The sequence below is a fragment of the Leptodactylus fuscus genome, unplaced genomic scaffold (assembly GCF_031893055.1).
Source record: "Leptodactylus fuscus isolate aLepFus1 unplaced genomic scaffold, aLepFus1.hap2 HAP2_SCAFFOLD_200, whole genome shotgun sequence".
NCBI lineage: Eukaryota > Metazoa > Chordata > Amphibia > Anura > Leptodactylidae > Leptodactylus > Leptodactylus fuscus.
Window position 1 is genome coordinate 127,731 of NW_027440223.1, and position 21,814 is coordinate 149,544.

Consider the following 21,814-nt stretch of genomic DNA (forward strand, 5'->3'; position numbering starts at 1 on the left):
AGAATACTAATACCTCCAGGAACAGAGATCTAGAATAAGAAGACCACACAACAGTGACTGGACAGAATACTAATACCTCCAGGAACAGAGCTCTAGAATAAGAAGACCACACAACAGTGACTGGACAGAATACTAATACCTCCAGGAACAGAGTTCTAGAATAAGAAGACAACACAACAGTGACTGGACAGAATACTAATACCTCCAGGAACAGAGCTCTCGAATAAGAAGACCACACGACAGTGACTGGAAAGAATACTAATACCTCCAGGAATAGACATCTAGAATAAGAAGACCACACGACAGTGACTGTACAGAATACTAATACCTCCAGGAACAAAGCTCTAGAATAATAAGACCACACGACAGTGACTGGACAGAATACTAATACCTCCAGGAACAGAGCTCTAGAATAAGAAGACCACACGACAGTGACTGGACAGAATACTAATACCTCCAGGGACAGAGCTCTAGAATAACAAGACCACACGGCAGTGACTAGACAGAATACTAATACCTCCAGGAACAGAGCTCTAGAATAAGAAGACCATACGACAGTGACTGTACAGAATACTAATACCTCCAGGAATAGAGATCCAGAATAAGAAGACCACACAACAGTGACTGTACAGAATACTAATACCTTCAGAAACAGAGCTCTAGAATAAGAAGACGACACAATAGTGACTGTACAGAATACTAATACCTCCAGGAACAGAGCTCTAGAATAAGAAGACCACACGACAGTGACTGTACAGAATACTAATACCTCCAGGACAAAAGCTCTAGAATAATAAGACCACACGGCAGTGACTGGACAGAATACTAATACCTCCAGGAACAGAGCTCTAGAATAAGAAGACGACACAACACTGACTGTACAGAATACTAATACCTCCAGGAACAGAGCTGTAGAATAAGAAGACCACACGGCAGTGACTGTACAGAATACTAATACCTCCAGGAACAGAGCTCTAGAATAAGAAGACCACACGACAGTGACTGGACAGAATACTAATACCTTCAGGAATAGAGATCTAGAACAAGTCGACCACATGACAGTGACTGTAGAGAATACTAATAGCACCAGGAAAAGAGCTCTAGAATAAGAAGACCACACGGCAGTGACTAGACAGAATACTAATACCTCCAGGAATAGAGCTCTAGAACACGAAGACCACAGGACAGTGACTGTACAGAATACTAATACCTCCAGGAACAAAGCTCTAGAATAATAAGACCACACGGCAGTGACTGGACGGAATACTAATACCTCCAGGAACAGAGCTCTAGAATAAGAAGACCACACGACAGTGACTGGACAGAATACTAATACCTCCAGGAACAGAGCTCTAGAATAAGAAGACCACACGACAGTGACTGGACAGAATACTAATACCTCCAGGGACAGAGCTCTAGAATAACAAGACCACACGGCAGTGACTAGACAGAATACTAATACCTCCAGGAACAGAGCTCTAGAATAAGAAGACCATACGACAGTGACTGTACAGAATACTAATACCTCCAGGAATAGAGATCCAGAATAAGAAGACCACACGACAGTGACTAGACAGAATACTAATACCTCCAGAAACAGAGCTCTAGAATAAGAAGACCACACGACAGTGACTGTACAGAATACTAATAGCTCCAGGAACCGAGCTCCAGAATAAGAAGACCACACGACAGTGACTGTACAGAATACTAATACCTTCAGAAACAGAGCTCTAGAATAAGAAGACGACACAATAGTGACTGTACAGAATACTAATACCTCCAGGAACAGAGCTCTAGAATAAGAAGACCACACGACAGTGACTGTACAGAATACTAATACCTCCAGGACAAAAGCTCTAGAATAATAAGACCACACGGCAGTGACTGGACAGAATACTAATACCTCCAGGAACAGAGCTCTAGAATAAGAAGACGACACAACACTGACTGTACAGAATACTAATACCTCCAGGAACAGAGCTGTAGAATAAGAAGACCACACGGCAGTGACTGTACAGAATACTAATACCTCCAGGAACAGAGCTCTAGAATAAGAAGACCACACGACAGTGACTGGACAGAATACTAATACCTCCAGGGACAGAGCTCTAGAATAACAAGACCACACGGCAGTGACTAGACAGAATACTAATACCTCCAGGAACAGAGCTCTAGAATAAGAAGACCATACGACAGTGACTGTACAGAATACTAATACCTCCAGGAATAGAGATCCAGAATAAGAAGACCACACGACAGTGACTAGACAGAATACTAATACCTCCAGAAACAGAGCTCTAGAATAAGAAGACCACACGACAGTGACTGTACAGAATACTAATAGCTCCAGGAACCGAGCTCCAGAATAAGAAGACCACACGACAGTGACTGTACAGAATACTAATACCTTCAGAAACAGAGCTCTAGAATAAGAAGACGACACAATAGTGACTGTACAGAATACTAATACCTCCAGGAACAGAGCTCTAGAATAAGAAGACCACACGACAGTGACTGTACAGAATACTAATACCTCCAGGACAAAAGCTCTAGAATAATAAGACCACACGGCAGTGACTGGACAGAATACTAATACCTCCAGGAACAGAGCTCTAGAATAAGAAGACGACACAACACTGACTGTACAGAATACTAATACCTCCAGGAACAGAGCTGTAGAATAAGAAGACCACACGGCAGTGACTGTACAGAATACTAATACCTCCAGGAACAGAGCTCTAGAATAAGAAGACCACACGACAGTGACTGGACAGAATACTAATACCTTCAGGAATAGAGATCTAGAACAAGTCGACCACATGACAGTGACTGTAGAGAATACTAATAGCACCAGGAAAAGAGCTCTAGAATAAGAAGACCACACGGCAGTGACTAGACAGAATACTAATACCTCCAGGAATAGAGCTCTAGAACACGAGGACCACAGGACATTGACTGTACAGAATACTAATACCTCCAGGAATAGAGATCCAGAATAAGAAGACCACACGACAGTGACTAGACAGAATACTAATACCTCCAGGAACAGAGCTCTAGAATAAGAAGACGACACAACAGTGACTGTACAGGATACTAATACCTCCAGGAACAGAGCTCTAGAATAAGAAGACCACACGACAGTGACTGGACAGAATACTAATACCTCCAGGAACAGAGCTCTAGAATAAGAAGACCACATGACAGTGACTGGACAGAATACTAATACCTCCAGGAACAGAGCTCTAGAATAAGAAGACCACACGACAGTGACTGGAAAGAATACTAATACCTCCAGGAACAGAGCTCTAGAATAAGAAGACCACACGACAGTGACTGGACAGAATACCAATACCTCCAGGAACAGAGCTCTAGAACACGAAGACCACACGACAGTGAACTGGACAGAATGCTAATACCTCCAGGAACAGAGCTCTAGAATAAGAAGACGACACAACAGTGACTGTACAGAATACTAATACCTCCAGGAACAGAGATCTAGAATAAGAAGACCACGCGACAGTGTCTGGACAGAATACTAATACCTCCAGGAACAGAGCTCTAGAATAAGACGACCACACGACAGTGACTGGAAAGAATACTAATACCTCCAGGAACAGAGCTCTAGAATAAGAAGACCACACGACAGTGACTGGACAGAATACTAATACCTCCAGGAACAGAGCTCCAGAACAAGACGACCACACGACAGTGACTGGACAGAATACTAATACCTCCAGGAACAGAGCTCTAGAATAAGAAGACCACACAACAGTGACTGGACAGAATACTAATACCTCCAGGAACAGAGCTCTAGAATAAGAAGACCACGCAACAGTGACTGGACAGAATACTAATGCCTCCAGGAATAGAGCTCTAGAATAAGAAGACCACACGACAGTGACTAGACAGAATACTAATACCTCCAGGAACAGAGCTCTAGAATAAGAAGACCACACAACAGTGACTGGACAGAATACTAATACCTCCAGGAACAGAGCTCTAGAATAAGAAGACCACACAACAGTGACTGGACAGAATACTAATACCTCCAGGAACAGAGTTCTAGAATAAGAAGACAACGCAACAGTGACTGGACAGAATACTAATACCTCCAGGAACAGAGCTCTAGAATAAGAAGACCACACGACAGTGACTGGAAAGAATACTAATACCTCCAGGAATAGACATCTAGAATAAGAAGACCACACGACAGTGACTGTACAGAATACTAATACCTCCAGGAACAAAGCTCTAGAATAATAAGACCACACGGCAGTGACTGGACAGAATACTAATACCTCCAGGAACAGAGCTCTAGAATAAGAAGACCACACGACAGTGACTGGACAGAATACTAATACCTCCAGGGACAGAGCTCTAGAATAACAAGACCACACGGCAGTGACTAGACAGAATACTAATACCTCCAGGAACAGAGCTCTAGAATAAGAAGACCATACGACAGTGACTGTACAGAATACTAATACCTCCAGGAATAGAGATCCAGAATAAGAAGACCACACGACAGTGACTAGACAGAATACTAATACCTCCAGAAACAGAGCTCTAGAATAAGAAGACCACACGACAGTGACTGTACAGAATACTAATAGCTCCAGGAACCGAGCTCCAGAATAAGAAGACCACACGACAGTGACTGTACAGAATACTAATACCTTCAGAAACAGAGCTCTAGAATAAGAAGACGACACAATAGTGACTGTACAGAATACTAATACCTCCAGGAACAGAGCTCTAGAATAAGAAGACCACACGACAGTGACTGTACAGAATACTAATACCTCCAGGACAAAAGCTCTAGAATAATAAGACCACACGGCAGTGACTGGACAGAATACTAATACCTCCAGGAACAGAGCTCTAGAATAAGAAGACGACACAACACTGACTGTACAGAATACTAATACCTCCAGGAACAGAGCTGTAGAATAAGAAGACCACACGGCAGTGACTGTACAGAATACTAATACCTCCAGGAACAGAGCTCTAGAATAAGAAGACCACACGACAGTGACTGGACAGAATACTAATACCTTCAGGAATAGAGATCTAGAACAAGTCGACCACATGACAGTGACTGTAGAGAATACTAAAAGCACCAGGAAAAGAGCTCTAGAATAAGAAGACCACACGGCAGTGACTAGACAGAATACTAATACCTCCAGGAATAGAGCTCTAGAACACGAAGACCACAGGACAGTGACTGTACAGAATACTAATACCTCCAGGAATAGAGATCCAGAATAAGAAGACCACACGACAGTGACTAGAAAGAATACTAATACCTCCAGGAACAGAGCTCTAGAATAAGAAGACGACACAACAGTGACTGTACAGAATACTAATACCTCCAGGAACAGAGCTCTAGAATAAGAAGACCACACGACAGTGACTGGACAGAATACTAATACCTCCAGGAACAGAGCTCTAGAATAAGAAGACCACATGACAGTGACTGGACAGAATACTAATACCTCCAGGAACAGAGCTCTAGAATAAGAAGACCACACGACAGTGACTGGAAAGAATACTAATACCTCCAGGAACAGAGCTCTAGAATAAGAAGACCACACGACAGTGACTGGACAGAATACCAATACCTCCAGGAACAGAGCTCTAGAACACGAAGACCACACGACAGTGAACTGGACAGAATGCTAATACCTCCAGGAACAGAGCTCTAGAATAAGAAGACGACACAACAGTGACTGTACAGAATACTAATACCTCCAGGAACAGAGATCTAGAATAAGAAGACCACGCGACAGTGTCTGGACAGAATACTAATACCTCCAGGAACAGAGCTCTAGAATAAGACGACCACACGACAGTGACTGGAAAGAATACTAATACCTCCAGGAACAGAGCTCTAGAATAAGAAGACCACACGACAGTGACTGGACAGAATACTAATACCTCCAGGAACAGAGCTCCAGAACAAGACGACCACACGACAGTGACTGGACAGAATACTAATACCTCCAGGAACAGAGCTCTAGAATAAGAAGACCACACAACAGTGACTGGACAGAATACTAATACCTCCAGGAACAGAGCTCTAGAATAAGAAGACCACGCAACAGTGACTGGACAGAATACTAATGCCTCCAGGAATAGAGCTCTAGAATAAGAAGACCACACGACAGTGACTAGACAGAATACTAATACCTCCAGGAACAGAGCTCTAGAATAAGAAGACCACACAACAGTGACTGGACAGAATACTAATACCTCCAGGAACAGAGCTCTAGAATAAGAAGACCACACAACAGTGACTGGACAGAATACTAATACCTCCAGGAACAGAGTTCTAGAATAAGAAGACAACGCAACAGTGACTGGACAGAATACTAATACCTCCAGGAACAGAGCTCTAGAATAAGAAGACCACACGACAGTGACTGGAAAGAATACTAATACCTCCAGGAATAGACATCTAGAATAAGAAGACCACACGACAGTGACTGTACAGAATACTAATACCTCCAGGAACAAAGCTCTAGAATAATAAGACCACACGGCAGTGACTGGACAGAATACTAATACCTCCAGGAACAGAGCTCTAGAATAAGAAGACCACACGACAGTGACTGGACAGAATACTAATACCTCCAGGAACAGAGCTCTAGAATAAGAAGACCACACGACAGTGACTGTACAGAATACTAATACCTTCAGAAACAGAGCTCTAGAATAAGAAGACGACACAACAGTGACTGTACAGAATACTAATACCTCCAGGAACAGAGCTCTAGAATAAGAAGACCACACGACAGTGACTGTACAGAATACTAATACCTCCAGGAATAGAGATCCAGAATAAGAAGACCACACGACAGTGACTAGACAGAATACTAATACCTCCAGGAATAGAGATCTAGAACAAGTCGACCACATGACAGTGACTGTAGAGAATACTAATAGCTCCAGAAACAGAGCTCTAGAATAAGAAGACCACACGACAGTGACTGTACAGAATACTAATACCTCCAGGAACAGAGCTCCAGAACAAGACGACCACACGACAGTGACTGGACAGAATACTAATACCTCCAGGAACAGAGCTCTAGAATAAGAAGACCACACAACAGTGACTGGACAGAATACTAATACCTCCAGGAACAGAGTTCTAGAATAAGAAGACAACGCAACAGTGACTGGACAGAATACTAATACCTCCAGGAACAGAGCTCTCGAATAAGAAGACCACACGACAGTGACTGGAAAGAATACTAATACCTCCAGGAATAGACATCTAGAATAAGAAGACCACACGACAGTGACTGTACAGAATACTAATACCTCCAGGAACAAAGCTCTAGAATAATAAGACCACACGACAGTGACTGGACAGAATACTAATACCTCCAGGAACAGAGCTCTAGAATAAGAAGACCACACGACAGTGACTGGACAGAATACTAATACCTCGGGGGCGGAGCTTGACCGCCGAGCGCAGTGGTAGCATGTGCCTGTAGCTCCGCTGCATATTAAGCACATAGAGCGTCTCGTAGCTTCATTCCTGGGGAGAAAATGGGCAAAGCTGGCAGAGACAAGGGGGGTGACTTACCTGGCACGCCGAAGACAGCGAAGCAGCAGTCCGACTTGCAGAAATTCCTCCGTAAGAAGAGCCCGCATGCTCGCAGCCGTTCTCCCAAGATGGCGCCGGCGGGCGCGCCTGCTGTGGCGCCCGTGTTCGGCTCCGATGTGGACAGTGGAGGAGAAGGAGATAGCGATGAGGGAGCGGCGCCGATGATTTCCAAAGCCTTCCTGAGGAAAGAATTTCACCGAGCTCTACAACAGGCTCTCCAGCCGGTAAGGATGGACTTGGCGGACATTAAATCTGATTTGGCCTCACTAGGCCGCAGAGTGGAGGTGACGGAGGAAGGCTGCTCGAGTCTCACAGCACATGCGAGGGCGTTGGAGATGGTGGTCGCCTCGCAGAAAGATCAAATAGACCGGGCTCTCACCCTCCTGGAAGACCAGGAGAATAGGAGTAGGAGGCGAAACGTGCGGATAAAAGGTATCGCGGAGGAGTGTGCTCAGGAGGACTTAAGGGACAGAGCTATGGCCATCTTTACTGCTCTTTTGGGCCCAGATCGTGCTTCCTCTGTAGTAATAGAAAGAGTGCACAGGGCTCTACGCCCCAAACCAAAATCTGGAGATCCCCCCAGAGATGTATTGTGTGGACTCTTATCCTATGTGGATACTCAGGATATATTGTCAGCTGCGCGGGCTAAGCCCGATTTTGTTTTTGAATCTGATAAACTGTCCCTTTATCAAGATCTTGCGCCCTCTACTCTGGCGAAGCGTCGACAACTCAGGCCTCTCTTAGAGGTATTGCGCAAGATGAATATTGCATATTCCTGGCTATACCCCTTCGGACTGTCTATCCAGTTTAAGGGACGTCGCTTGATTGTACAATCTCCTGCTGATCTCACGGTAGTCTGGGAATGTCTAAATATAACTCCGTTAGATATACCATCCTGGTTACCTACGCCCGATTTATCAAAGCTTCCGGAGCTGCCCCCTCCTGATACATGGCCGCCTGCTTCTCGACTTAAGTCACCGAAATCTAGAAGGGCGCTGCACAAGTCCTTATCCTCGGTGTGAGCGAATTGTCTAGGCAGATATGTTGGACTGGCTGTAGTCTAGAGACTTACATCTATCCTTATCCTGCTTACAATGCCTGTGCACTGTTTAGAGGGATTCGTCATTGGGACCCGATTTTTGTATTGCGATACAACCTTGTTTAAGACATGAATAACCTCATTTACGTCTGTAATCCGGTGAAGAGATCGCTGTTTTTGTTGTTTTCATGTCCTATACTGATATTAATGTCTGTTATTATTACATGTTATCACACGTTGGCCTAGACTCTTGCCCAGCTTACTTTTTCTCCCGAGTTCAGGGAGCTTAGTTATAATACAGGTGGTGGCTATCCATTTGACGCTGGTGGTCTATCGGATACTTCGGTTCCGGGTTTGAGTTGAGATTGAGTTACTTATGTATCCCAGCTTACTTAAGAGATAGATGCTATCTATAGATTATTTAGCTCCTTTCTAGTTTTTTTTTTTTTTTCTTCTCCTTTCTCTTTTAATCTTTAAGCTTTGATGCTGGGTGTCCCGGCTCTAGGAGCCCGCCTTGTTATCTGTTACATTAGCTATTTAACTATTCTATTGTGTCCTTGTATCCTGCAGGTTTGATTTTTAATCTCTTTTTTATGGCTTTCACTGAGACGTTGTGTGTGCTTGCCGCACCAAGTTCTTTCTCCCCATAGTCACTCGTCTCTGGGTAGTTTGCGTCCAGAGATCTAGTTGGCTATACTTCCTTTAGGTAGGGAGTGTTTGTTCATTAGCAGCGCCCGTACAGGCCGGGGCGCTTCTTTGAAGACCAGCTGGTCATCTTTATTAATAGCTTGTTTTATTTGATTGTTCTGTGTCCTACCCCATTGTGATACCCCTTTGTCTTTGTGTGTTTGTTTTTGCCCCTTTGATCCTTTGTCCTCTGTTGTACTTCTATTGTTCCCCCTTGTTCATTCTCCTACTTCTTATATCTCTCTTCTAGACTACTTCCTCTACTTCTACTTCTTCTTCTTCTTCTTTTACTTCTCCTCCCTCTTTTTCCTCTTTCTCCTCTCTTCCCTTTGCAGAGTTTTTGGACAGGCCCTCCACCCACGAGTTCCGCTCCGATGGCGGGGACGATGGTGACCTCCTATAATGTCCATGGCTGGAACGCTCCTGAGAAGAGACACAGTGTTCTTCTCCTGCTACAAAAGTTGAATACGAAGGTAGTGTTTTTGCAGGAGACACATTTTAAAACTGGTAGAATTCCCAAGTTGCCTACAAATTATTTTTCTAAATGGTACCATAACCCGAGTAGTTCTGGAGCTTCTAGGGGGGTGACTGTCGCTTTTCATCATTCCATTCCCTTTGCATGCGAACAAGTTTATTCAGATCTCAATGGGAGAGCGCTATTTGTAAAGGGGAAAATTGCCATGGATGCGTACACGTTTGTAAACATGTATGTTCCGACCTCAGGTCAGATATCTTGGCTAGTGGAGACTTTTGAAAGATTACGATTGTTTGCGGAAGGGACCATTGTTTTTGGTACTGATTTAAATATAGCTTTGAATCCACTGTTAGACTCTTCCAGTGGAAAATCACAATTGTCGCAAAGAGCCCTTAGGAAACTGCACCTACTTCTCCAAGAACTAGACTTGGTTGACATATGGAGACTTTTACATCCATTAGTCAAGGATTATTCCTTTTATTCGAATCCCAGGTCCTCCTATCAGAGGCTTGATTATGTATTTGTTTCTAAGAAGCTAGTCCCTTACTGTAAGAAGGCACAGATTGGCCCGATTTCCCTATCAGACCATGCTCCAGTGTCTTGTGCCATACGATTTCTTCCCCTTCCTCGTGCAGACTTCTCTTGGAAGTTAAATGAGAGACTTCTTGATTCAGCTGAAGTGCGTGACCTGATATCCAAACACCTGTCGGAATTTTTTAATATAAACCTCACTGGAGATATCAGTCCCACGGTAGTGTGGGAAACCCACAAACACTATATAAGAGGTATCCTGATCGCACAGGGAGCAAAACAGAAAAAGTTGCAGCAGCAGAAGATTGATTCCCTGCTCCGTCAGATCTCTGAGTTAGAGAAATTACACAAGCGCACCCAAACTCTGTTACAACTTCAGAAGTTGACAGATCTTAGGACGGAGTTAAAAGATATTTTGGCAGCAAAGGCAGCTAAGCATTTTTTGAACTACAAACAGAAATTGTACTCACATGGTAATAAGGGGGGCCGTATGATGACCTCCCTGATTAAAAAGGCTCAGGCAAGGACGTACATACCCTCCATTCGTACTTCTGCTGGTTTAGTTCTGTCTAACACCTCCTCTATAGCTGAGACGTTTAGAGAATTTTATACATCCTTGTATAATCTCAATCCTACTGATACAGTTGAGGCTGCGGAGTTGAGGAAGGTGGCTATCACTAAGTTCCTATCTTCCCTGTCTTTACCCACTATAACCAAAGATCAGGCTGAGCAGCTGCTAGATCCGATTTCGGAGGCAGAACTTAGGTCTATTATCTCCTCCTTCCCTGCCCATAAGAGCCCGGGCCCTGATGGGTACTCTTTGATATATTACAAAACTTTTCAGGATATTCTGGTGTCGCCTCTGACTAAGTCGCTTAATTCAGCCCTTTCAGGAGCTTCGCTCCCTAAACAGGCCTTGGAGGCACATGTCACGCTGATTGCTAAGGAGGGGAGGGACCCCCAGTTATGTGGGAATTATCGTCCAATTTCCTTATTGAACTTGGATTTGAAGATTTGGGCCAAGTTGTTGGCCTCTCGCCTCAAACCCTTGCTACCTGAACTGATTAACGAAGAGCAGGTAGGATTTGTTAAATCCAGAGAGGGCAGGCAGAATTCGATCCGTCTCTTGCATATTACTCGCTTATCTCAGACGTTATCTACCCCCATAGTCCTTCTTGGTTTAGACGCCGAGAAGGCATTTGATCGTGTTAGTTGGGAATTCCTAATGGCCACACTCGAGAGATTTGGGATACCCAAGCCATTTATTTCTGCTATTATGACCCTGTACTCTTCTCCCTATGCTCGGCTTAAGGTAAATGGTACCCTTTCTGCCTCTTTTGACATCGCTAATGGCACGAGACAGGGCTGCCCTCTTTCACCGTCCCTCTTTATCTTAACGTTAGAACCCTTCTTGCAAAAGGTTAGAGAACATCCGGGGATCTTGGGGGTCCCTCTTCCTGGTGGGTCCCTCCACTCCTTGGCTTTTGCGGACGATGTCTTGTTTGTACTTTCTGACCCTTCGACGAGCTTACCACATGTAATAGAGGTGATTGAAGAGTATAGCTTTCTGTCTAATTACAAAATTAACCCGGATAAATGTGAACTACTTAACCTCTCCCTACCCCCAGCCGAGAGGAAGACTCTAGCAGAACGGTTCCCATTCAAATGGTCAGACTCCTATCTTAAGTATTTAGGAGTTAAGATAACTCGATATCTTAAAGATCTTTATGATCATAATTATGTCCCTATGCTGAAGGAGGTAGATAAGCTTTTAGCGAAATATGATATACCCTGTATCTCCTGGTTTGGTAGGAGAAGTTTGTTGAAGACGTATATAGCTCCTAAGATTTCCTACCTGCTCAGAATGCTGCCGATAAAGCTGCCGCTCTCTTTCTTCAAACATCTGAGGTCCTCTTTCTCTCGCTTTCTATGGAGGGGTAGGAGGCCTCGATTGGCATATACCGCTCTCAGCAGAAGGAGATTGGAGGGTGGGATTGACGCTCCAGACCTGTTATATACGTATGAGGCAATCCAATTACAGTTTTGGACAGAGACGGCGACTGTGTCGCCCTCTTCTCCGGTGGGAAGATTGCTTAGGAAGGTCTACGGTGACTACTTTCTTGCCGACTTATGGCTTTCGCCAAGCCCGGTGTCGGTAGGGAGGACAATTTCTAAATCTGATATTATTTTTGGCGGGGCACTCACGGTTTGGGAAAAATACCAACCATTGATCGCTCCAACCCCATCTTTATGTTTACCAGCTGCCTTGGTCCCAGATATCCTCCCGAGTAAGCCTCGAAAAATTGAAGACTTTTGGAATGCGCTCTTGTATACTCCTTTGATCTCCCTGTGTGATAGTGGTGACTTCCCAGAGCCAGATGCACTACGTTCCCTGGATGCTTTTGGCAAAATTGCCAATAAACTGTCCTTTTTACATTTAAGTCATTATGACAACTGCAGAAAGGCCTTCGAGGCCTCTTTTGACTGGAGGAGGGGATCTACATATTTTGAACAGATTTACCTCCTGGCCAATCCGAAAAAGTACAAGTCTTCTTCCCTGTTGTACAAAGTGATCAGACCGCCTAGGATCATTAAACCCTTCTACCTATCTAGTTGGGAATCTGAACTACAGGTCACACTTGACCCTTCAGAGGTTGCAGTGATTCTCTCTAGGTCCTATGGTATGTCGACATGTGTGCGGATTCAGGAAACACACTTCAAGCTGCTTTCGAGATGGTACTGTTCCCCTGACTGGCTGGCGACGCATGGTCTGATAGATTCTGGAACCTGTTGGCGATGTGGCTTGGAAAGAGGCACATTGCTGCACCTATGGTGGTCATGCACGAAGCTGAGAGATTTTTGGTCTGGGGTGGAAACTAAATTGAACGAGCTTTGCCCAAACTTACCTGATCTTACGCCATCCTTACTGATTTTCTTCCTTCCACTACCGAATATCCCCAAGCACACTCAGAGATTAATTTATCATCTCCTCTCTGCAGCTAAAGCCCTGATACCGTTGTATTGGAAGCAAACCTCAGCCCCTTCCTTATCGGAGTGGGTGGCCAAAACAAATCAGATTGCTCGTTTTGAGGAGATGTTGAGTTGGAACAGGAGGAATAGAAGTTCATATCTCAAGGTCTGGCAACCCTGGCTTGAGATTAGATAGGTTCGCTCACTGTGTTGATTTGCTATCTTCTTTGGAGACAAATCCCATGGGGATGTGCTACCCTTCACTCCTGTGTGTTTGGAGGGGAACCTGTGTCGAGAACTCTGCTACGCTTATGTCTTTATTTCTCTTCTTTATATCTGTTCTTACTCTCCCCCCCCCCCCCTCTTCTGCTTCTTCTTTATTTTTCCTTTCTTCTTTCTCCTTTTCTCCCCCCCCCCCCCATTTTTGTGAAAATGAAAAAAAAAAAAGGAGTTTATTGACTTTATTATACCATTATCTGTGTTGTGCTTTGCTATTTACACTCTCATGTCAATTTTCAAGCGCTGCCGGGCTGTGCCCTGTCTGTTTTTGATTTGTCATTTGATATGGTTTTTGTATACTTTTATGTCAATAAACCTGAATTAAAAAAAAAAAAAAAAGAATACTAATACCTCCAGGAACAGAGCTCTAGAATAAGAAGACCACACGACAGTGACTGGACAGAATACTAATACCTCCAGGGACAGAGCTCTAGAATAACAAGACCACACGGCAGTGACTAGACAGAATACTAATACCTCCAGGAACAGAGCTCTAGAATAAGAAGACCATACGACAGTGACTGTACAGAATACTAATACCTCCAGGAATAGAGATCCAGAATAAGAAGACCACACGACAGTGACTGTACAGAATACTAATACCTTCAGAAACAGAGCTCTAGAATAAGAAGACGACACAATAGTGACTGTACAGAATACTAATACCTCCAGGAACAGAGCTCTAGAATAAGAAGACGACACAACACTGACTGTACAGAATACTAATACCTCCAGGAACAGAGCTGTAGAATAAGAAGACCACACGGCAGTGACTGTACAGAATACTAATACCTCCAGGAACAGAGCTCTAGAATAAGAAGACCACACGACAGTGACTGGACAGAATACTAATACCTTCAGGAATAGAGATCTAGAACAAGTCGAACACATGACAGTGACTGTAGAGAATACTAATAGCACCAGGAAAAGAGCTCTAGAATAAGAAGACCACACGGCAGTGACTAGACAGAATACTAATACCTCCAGGAATAGAGCTCTAGAACACGAAGACCACAGGACAGTGACTGTACAGAATACTAATACCTCCAGGAACAAAGCTCTAGAATAATAAGACCACACGGCAGTGACTGGACGGAATACTAATACCTCCAGGAACAGAGCTCTAGAATAAGAAGACCACACGACAGTGACTGGACAGAATACTAATACCTCCAGGAACAGAGCTCTAGAATAAGAAGACCACACGACAGTGACTGGACAGAATACTAATACCTCCAGGGACAGAGCTCTAGAATAACAAGACCACACGGCAGTGACTAGACAGAATACTAATACCTCCAGGAACAGAGCTCTAGAATAAGAAGACCATACGACAGTGACTGTACAGAATACTAATACCTCCAGGAATAGAGATCCAGAATAAGAAGACCACACGACAGTGACTAGACAGAATACTAATACCTCCAGAAACAGAGCTCTAGAATAAGAAGACCACACGACAGTGACTGTACAGAATACTAATAGCTCCAGGAACCGAGCTCCAGAATAAGAAGACCACACGACAGTGACTGTACAGAATACTAATACCTTCAGAAACAGAGCTCTAGAATAAGAAGACGACACAATAGTGACTGTACAGAATACTAATACCTCCAGGAACAGAGCTCTAGAATAAGAAGACCACACGACAGTGACTGTACAGAATACTAATACCTCCAGGACAAAAGCTCTAGAATAATAAGACCACACGGCAGTGACTGGACAGAATACTAATACCTCCAGGAACAGAGCTCTAGAATAAGAAGACGACACAACACTGACTGTACAGAATACTAATACCTCCAGGAACAGAGCTGTAGAATAAGAAGACCACACGGCAGTGACTGTACAGAATACTAATACCTTCAGAAACAGAGCTCTAGAATAAGAAGACCACACGACAGTGACTGTACAGAATACTAATACCTCCAGGAACAGAGCTCTAGAATAAGAAGACCACACGACAGTGACTGGACAGAATACTAATACCTTCAGGAATAGAGATCTAGAACAAGTCGACCACATGACAGTGACTGTAGAGAATACTAATAGCACCAGGAAAAGAGCTCTAGAATAAGAAGACCACACGGCAGTGACTAGACAGAATACTAATACCTCCAGGAATAGAGCTCTAGAACACGAAGACCACAGGACAGTGACTGTACAGAATACTAATACCTCCAGGAATAGAGATCCAGAATAAGAAGACCACACGACAGTGACTAGACAGAATACTAATACCTCCAGGAACAGAGCTCTAGAATAAGAAGACCACACGACAGTGACTGGACAGAATACTAATACCTCCAGGAACAGAGCTCTAGAATAAGAAGACCACATGACAGTGACTGGAAAGAATACTAATACCTCCAGGAACAGAGCTCTAGAATAAGAAGACGACACAACAGTGACTGTACAGAATACTAATACCTCCAGGAACAGAGCTCTAGAATAAGAAGACCACACGACAGTGACTGGACAGAATACTAATACCTCCAGGAACAGAGCTCTAGAATAAGAAGACCACATGACAGTGACTGGACAGAATACTAATACCTCCAGGAACAGAGCTCTAGAATAAGAAGACCACGCGACAGTGTCTGGACAGAATACCAATACCTCCAGGAACTGAGCTCTAGAATAAGAAGACGACACAACAGTGACTGGACAGAATACTAATACCTCCAGGAACAGAGCTCTAGAATAAGAAGACCACATGACAGTGACTGGACAGAATACTAATACCTCCAGGAACAGAGCTCTAGAATAAGAAGACCACATGGCAGTGACTAGACAGAATACTAATACCTCCAGGAACCGAGCTCTAGAACACGAAGACCACAGGACAGTGACTGTACAGAATACTAATACCTCCAGGAATAGAGATCCAGAATAAGAAGACCACACGACAGTGACTGGACAGAATACTAATACCTTCAGAAACAGAGCTCTAGAATAAGAAGACGACACGACAGTGACTAGACAGAATACTAATACATCCAGAAACAGTGCTCTAGAAAAAGAAGACCACACGACAGTGACTGGACAATGCTAATACCTCCAGGAATGGGGATCTAGAACAAGACCATACGATAGTGACTGTAAAGAATACTCATACCTCCAGCTGCGGAGATCTAGATGACGGTGACCAGAGACATAAGAGGAGTACAGCATAGTAACACATCTCATAAACTAAAACCAGCACCAAACTCTACCAGACTACATGTGAGTTGCGTGAAGAGAACGTATACTGTATGTGAGTGATATGTAATTCCCATGTTTTGTATGAGTGAGTTTCATGTGTAGCCCGTGTGAGTGCAGCTTGTCTGGTCCCTCTTATATGCCATCTGGGTCAGTCCTATGTGTAGAGCGTGTGTAGGGTCCAAGTCTGGAGCAGGCATGTATGTAGAGTGTGACCCTTGGATAACACGTGTTCTCTGCTTTGCTTCATGTCGTTCTCAGTGTGCGCAGCAGAATGAGGGCAGTGGCGCCATCAGCGGGGTCACATCCATGGAGAGCAGACCACAGGAGATGATGGGGGGCGTCAGACCAGATCACAGATCTTACAGGATTGGTAGAGCCTGACGTAGAGAAATAAAAACAATTGGAAAACTCCCTGAGATGTGTGTGCAGCCTGACTACATGTTACACGTTACATACATGAAGGGGGCGGGGCATCACTGTCTATACTACGAGATCAACACAAAACCATCAGAAAAAGTCCATTCTAAAACTACCAACCTCACCCAATACTGCCAACCTAACCCAACACTGCCAACCTCACCCAACACTGCCAACCTCACCCAACACCACCAACCTCACCCAACACTACCAACCTAACCCAACACCACCAACCTCACCCAACACTAACAACCTAACCCAACACTACTAACCTCACCCAACACTAACAACCTCACCCAACACTAACAACCTCACCCAACACTGCCAACCTCACCCAACACTACTAACCTCACCCAACACTACTAACCTCACCCAACACTAACAACCTCACCCAACACTACTAACCTCACCCAACACTGCCAACCTCACCCAACACTGCCAACCTCACCCAACACCACCAACCTCACCCAACACTACCAACCTAACCCAACACCACCAACCTCACCCAACACTAACAACCTAACCCAACACTACTAACCTCACCCAACACTAACAACCTCACCCAACACTAACAACCTCACCCAACACTGCCAACCTCACCCAACACTACTAACCTCACCCAACACTACTAACCTCACCCAACACTAACAACCTCACCCAACACTACTAACCTCACCCAACACTGCCAACCTCACCCAACACTGCCAACCTCACCCAACACCACCAACCTCACCCAACACTACCAACCTAACCCAACACCACCAACCTCACCCAACACTAACAACCTAACCCAACACTACTAACCTCACCCAACACTAACAACCTCACCCAACACTAACAACCTCACCCAACACTGCCAACCTCACCCAACACTACTAACCTCACCCAACACTACTAACCTCACCCAACACTAACAACCTCACCCAACACTACTAACCTCACCCAACACTGCCAACCTCACCCAACACTGCCAACCTCACCCAACACCACCAACCTCACCCAACACTACCAACCTAACCCAACACCACCAACCTCACCCAACACTACCAACCTCATCCAACACTAACAACCTAACCCAACACTACTAACCTCACCCAACACTAACAACCTCACCCAACACTGCCAACCTCACCCAACACTACTAACCTCACCCAACACTGCCAACCTCACCCAACACTACTAACCTCACCCAACACTGCCAACCTCACCCAACACTACTAACCTCACCCAACACTGCCAACCTCACCCAACACTGCCAACCTCACCCAACACTGCCAACCTCACCCAGCACCACCAACCTCACCCAACACTACTAACCTCACCCAACACTGCCAACCTCACCCAACACTGCCAACCTCACCCAACACCACCAACCTCACCCAACACTACCAACCTAACCCAACACCACCAACCTCACCCAACACTAACAACCTAACCCAACACTACTAACCTCACCCAACACTAACAACCTCACCCAACACTAACAACCTCACCCAACACTGCCAACCTCACCCAACACTACTAACCTCACCCAACACTACTAACCTCACCCAACACTAACAACCTCACCCAACACTACTAACCTCACCCAACACTGCCAACCTCACCCAACACTGCCAACCTCACCCAACACCACCAACCTCACCCAACACTACCAACCTAACCCAACACCACCAACCTCACCCAACACTAACAACCTAACCCAACACTACTAACCTCACCCAACACTAACAACCTCACCCAACACTAACAACCTCACCCAACACTGCCAACCTCACCCAACACTACTAACCTCACCCAACACTACTAACCTCACCCAACACTAACAACCTCACCCAACACTGCCAACCTCACCCAACACCACCAACCTCACCCAACACTACCAACCTAACCCAACACCACCAACCTCACCCAACACTACCAACCTCATCCAACACTAACAACCTAACCCAACACTACTAACCTCACCCAACACTAACAACCTCACCCAACACTACTAACCTCACCCAACACTGCCAACCTCACCCAACACTACTAACCTCACCCAACACTGCCAACCTCACCCAACACTGCCAACCTCACCCAACACTAACAACCTCACCCAACACTACTAACCTCACCCAACACTGCCAACCTCACCCAACACTGCCAACCTCACCCAACACCACCAACCTCACCCAACACTACCAACCTAACCCAACACCACCAACCTCACCCAACACTACCAACCTCATCCAACACTAACAACCTAAAACAACACTGCCAACCTCACCCAACACTAACAACCTCACCCAACACTAACAACCTCACCCAACACTGCCAACCTCACCCAACACTAACAACCTCACCCAACACTACTAACCTCACCCAACACTAACAACCTCACCCAACACTACTAACCTCACCCAACACTGCCAACCTCACCCAACACTGCCAACCTCACCCAACACTAACAACCTCACCCAACACTACTAACCTCACCCAACACTAACAACCTCACCCAACACTACTAACCTCATCCAACACTAACAACCTCACCCAACACTGCCAACCTCATCCAACACTAACAACCTCACCCAACACTACTAACCTCACCCAACACTAACAACCTCACCCAACACTACTAACCTCACCCAACACTGCCAACCTCACCCAACACCACCAACCTCACCCAACACTACCAACCTCACCCAACACTGCCAACCTCACCCAACACTAACAACCTCACCCAACACTACTAACCTCACCCAACACTGCCAACCTCACCCAACACCGCCAACCTCACCCAACACTACCAACCTAACCCAACACCACCAACCTCACCCAACACTACCAACCTCATCCAACACTAACAACCTCACCCAACACTGCCAACCTCACCCAACACTAACAACCTCACCCAACACTACTAACCTCACCCAACACTGCCAACCTCACCCAACACTGCCAACCTCACCCAACACCGCCAACCTCACCCAACACTACCAACCTAATCCAACACCACCAACCTCACCCAACACTACCAACCTCACCCAACACTAACAACCTCACCCAACACTACTAACCTCACCCAACACTGCCAACCTCACCCAACACTGCCAACCTCACCCAACACTGCCAACCTCACCCAGCACCACCAACCTCACCCAACACTACCAACCTAACCCAACACCACCAACCTCACCCAACACTAACAACCTCATCCAACACTAACAACCTAACCCAACACTGCCAACCTCACCCAACACTAACAACCTCACCCAACACTACTAACCTCACCCAACACTAACAACCTCACCCAACACTACTAACCTCATCCAACACTACTAACCTCACCCAACACTGCCAACCTTACCCAACACTAACAACCTCACCCAACACTACTAACCTCACCCAACACTGCCAACCTCACCCAACACTGCCAACCTCAGCCAACACTAACAACCTCACCCAACACTGCCAACCTTACCCAACACTAACAACCTCACCCAACACTACTAACCTCACCCAACACTGCCAACCTCACCCAACACTGCCAACCTCAGCCAACACTACCTACCTCAGCCAACACTACCTACCTCACCCAAAACTACCAACCTCACCCAACACTGCCAACCTCACCCAACACTGCCAACCTCACCCAACACTACCAACCTCACCCAACACTACCAACCTCACCCAACACTGCCAACCTAACCCAACACTGCCAACCTCACCCAACACTACCAACCTCACCCAACACTGCCAACCTCACCCAACACTACCTACCTCATCCAACACTAACAACCTCACCCAACACTAACAACCTCACCCAACACTGCCAACCTCACCCAACACTACCTACCTCACCCAACACTACTAACCTCACCCAACACTGCCAACCTCACCCAACACTGCCAACCTCACCCAACACTACCAACCTCACCCAACACTGCCAACCTCACCCATCACTACCTACCTCACCCAACACTAACAACCTCACCCAACACTACCAACCTCACCCAACACTACCAACCTCACCCATTACTACCTACCTCACCCAACACTACCAACCTCACCCAACACTACCAACCTCACCCAACACTGCCAACCTAACCCAACACTGCCAACCTCACCCAACACCACCAACCTCACCCAACACCGCCAACCTCACCCAACACCGCCAACCTCACCCAACACCGCCAACCTCACCCAACACTGCCAACCTAACCCAACACTGCCAACCTAACCCAACACTACCAACCTCACCCAACACTACCTACCTCACCTAACACTACCAACCTCACCCAACACTACCTACCTCAGCCAACACTACCTACCTCACCCAAAACTGCCAACCTAACCCAACACTGCCAACCTAACCCAACACCACCAACCTCATCCAACACTAACAACCTCACCCAACACTAACAACCTCACCCAACACTGCCAACCTCACCCAACACTACCTACCTCACCCAACACTACCAACCTCACCCAACCTACCTCATCAGTCCTCTGCCGGAGGATTGACTATAACTCCACTGCCAATCCCAAAATAAATCAGCAAAGGACTCCGAATATCCTCAAGTGTCAGAAACTTATCAATCAAAAGTCTACC

The 21,814-nt window shown here is 45.6% G+C and overlaps 1 protein-coding gene across 1 annotated transcript in view; it reads left to right on the forward strand.

Moving 5' to 3' along the window:
• The window catches only part of LOC142187356 (junctional adhesion molecule A-like), a 42,363-nt gene extending 25,171 nt beyond the window's left edge, over positions 1 to 17,192 (forward strand). Inside the window, exon 7 of the mRNA XM_075261558.1 lies at positions 17,056 to 17,192. Within this exon, the coding sequence (XP_075117659.1) occupies positions 17,056 to 17,072 (17 nt within the window). The 3' untranslated portion in view covers positions 17,073 to 17,192. The remainder of the gene's footprint in view (positions 1 to 17,055) is intronic.
• Positions 17,193 to 21,814: the final 4,622 nt, after the last annotated feature.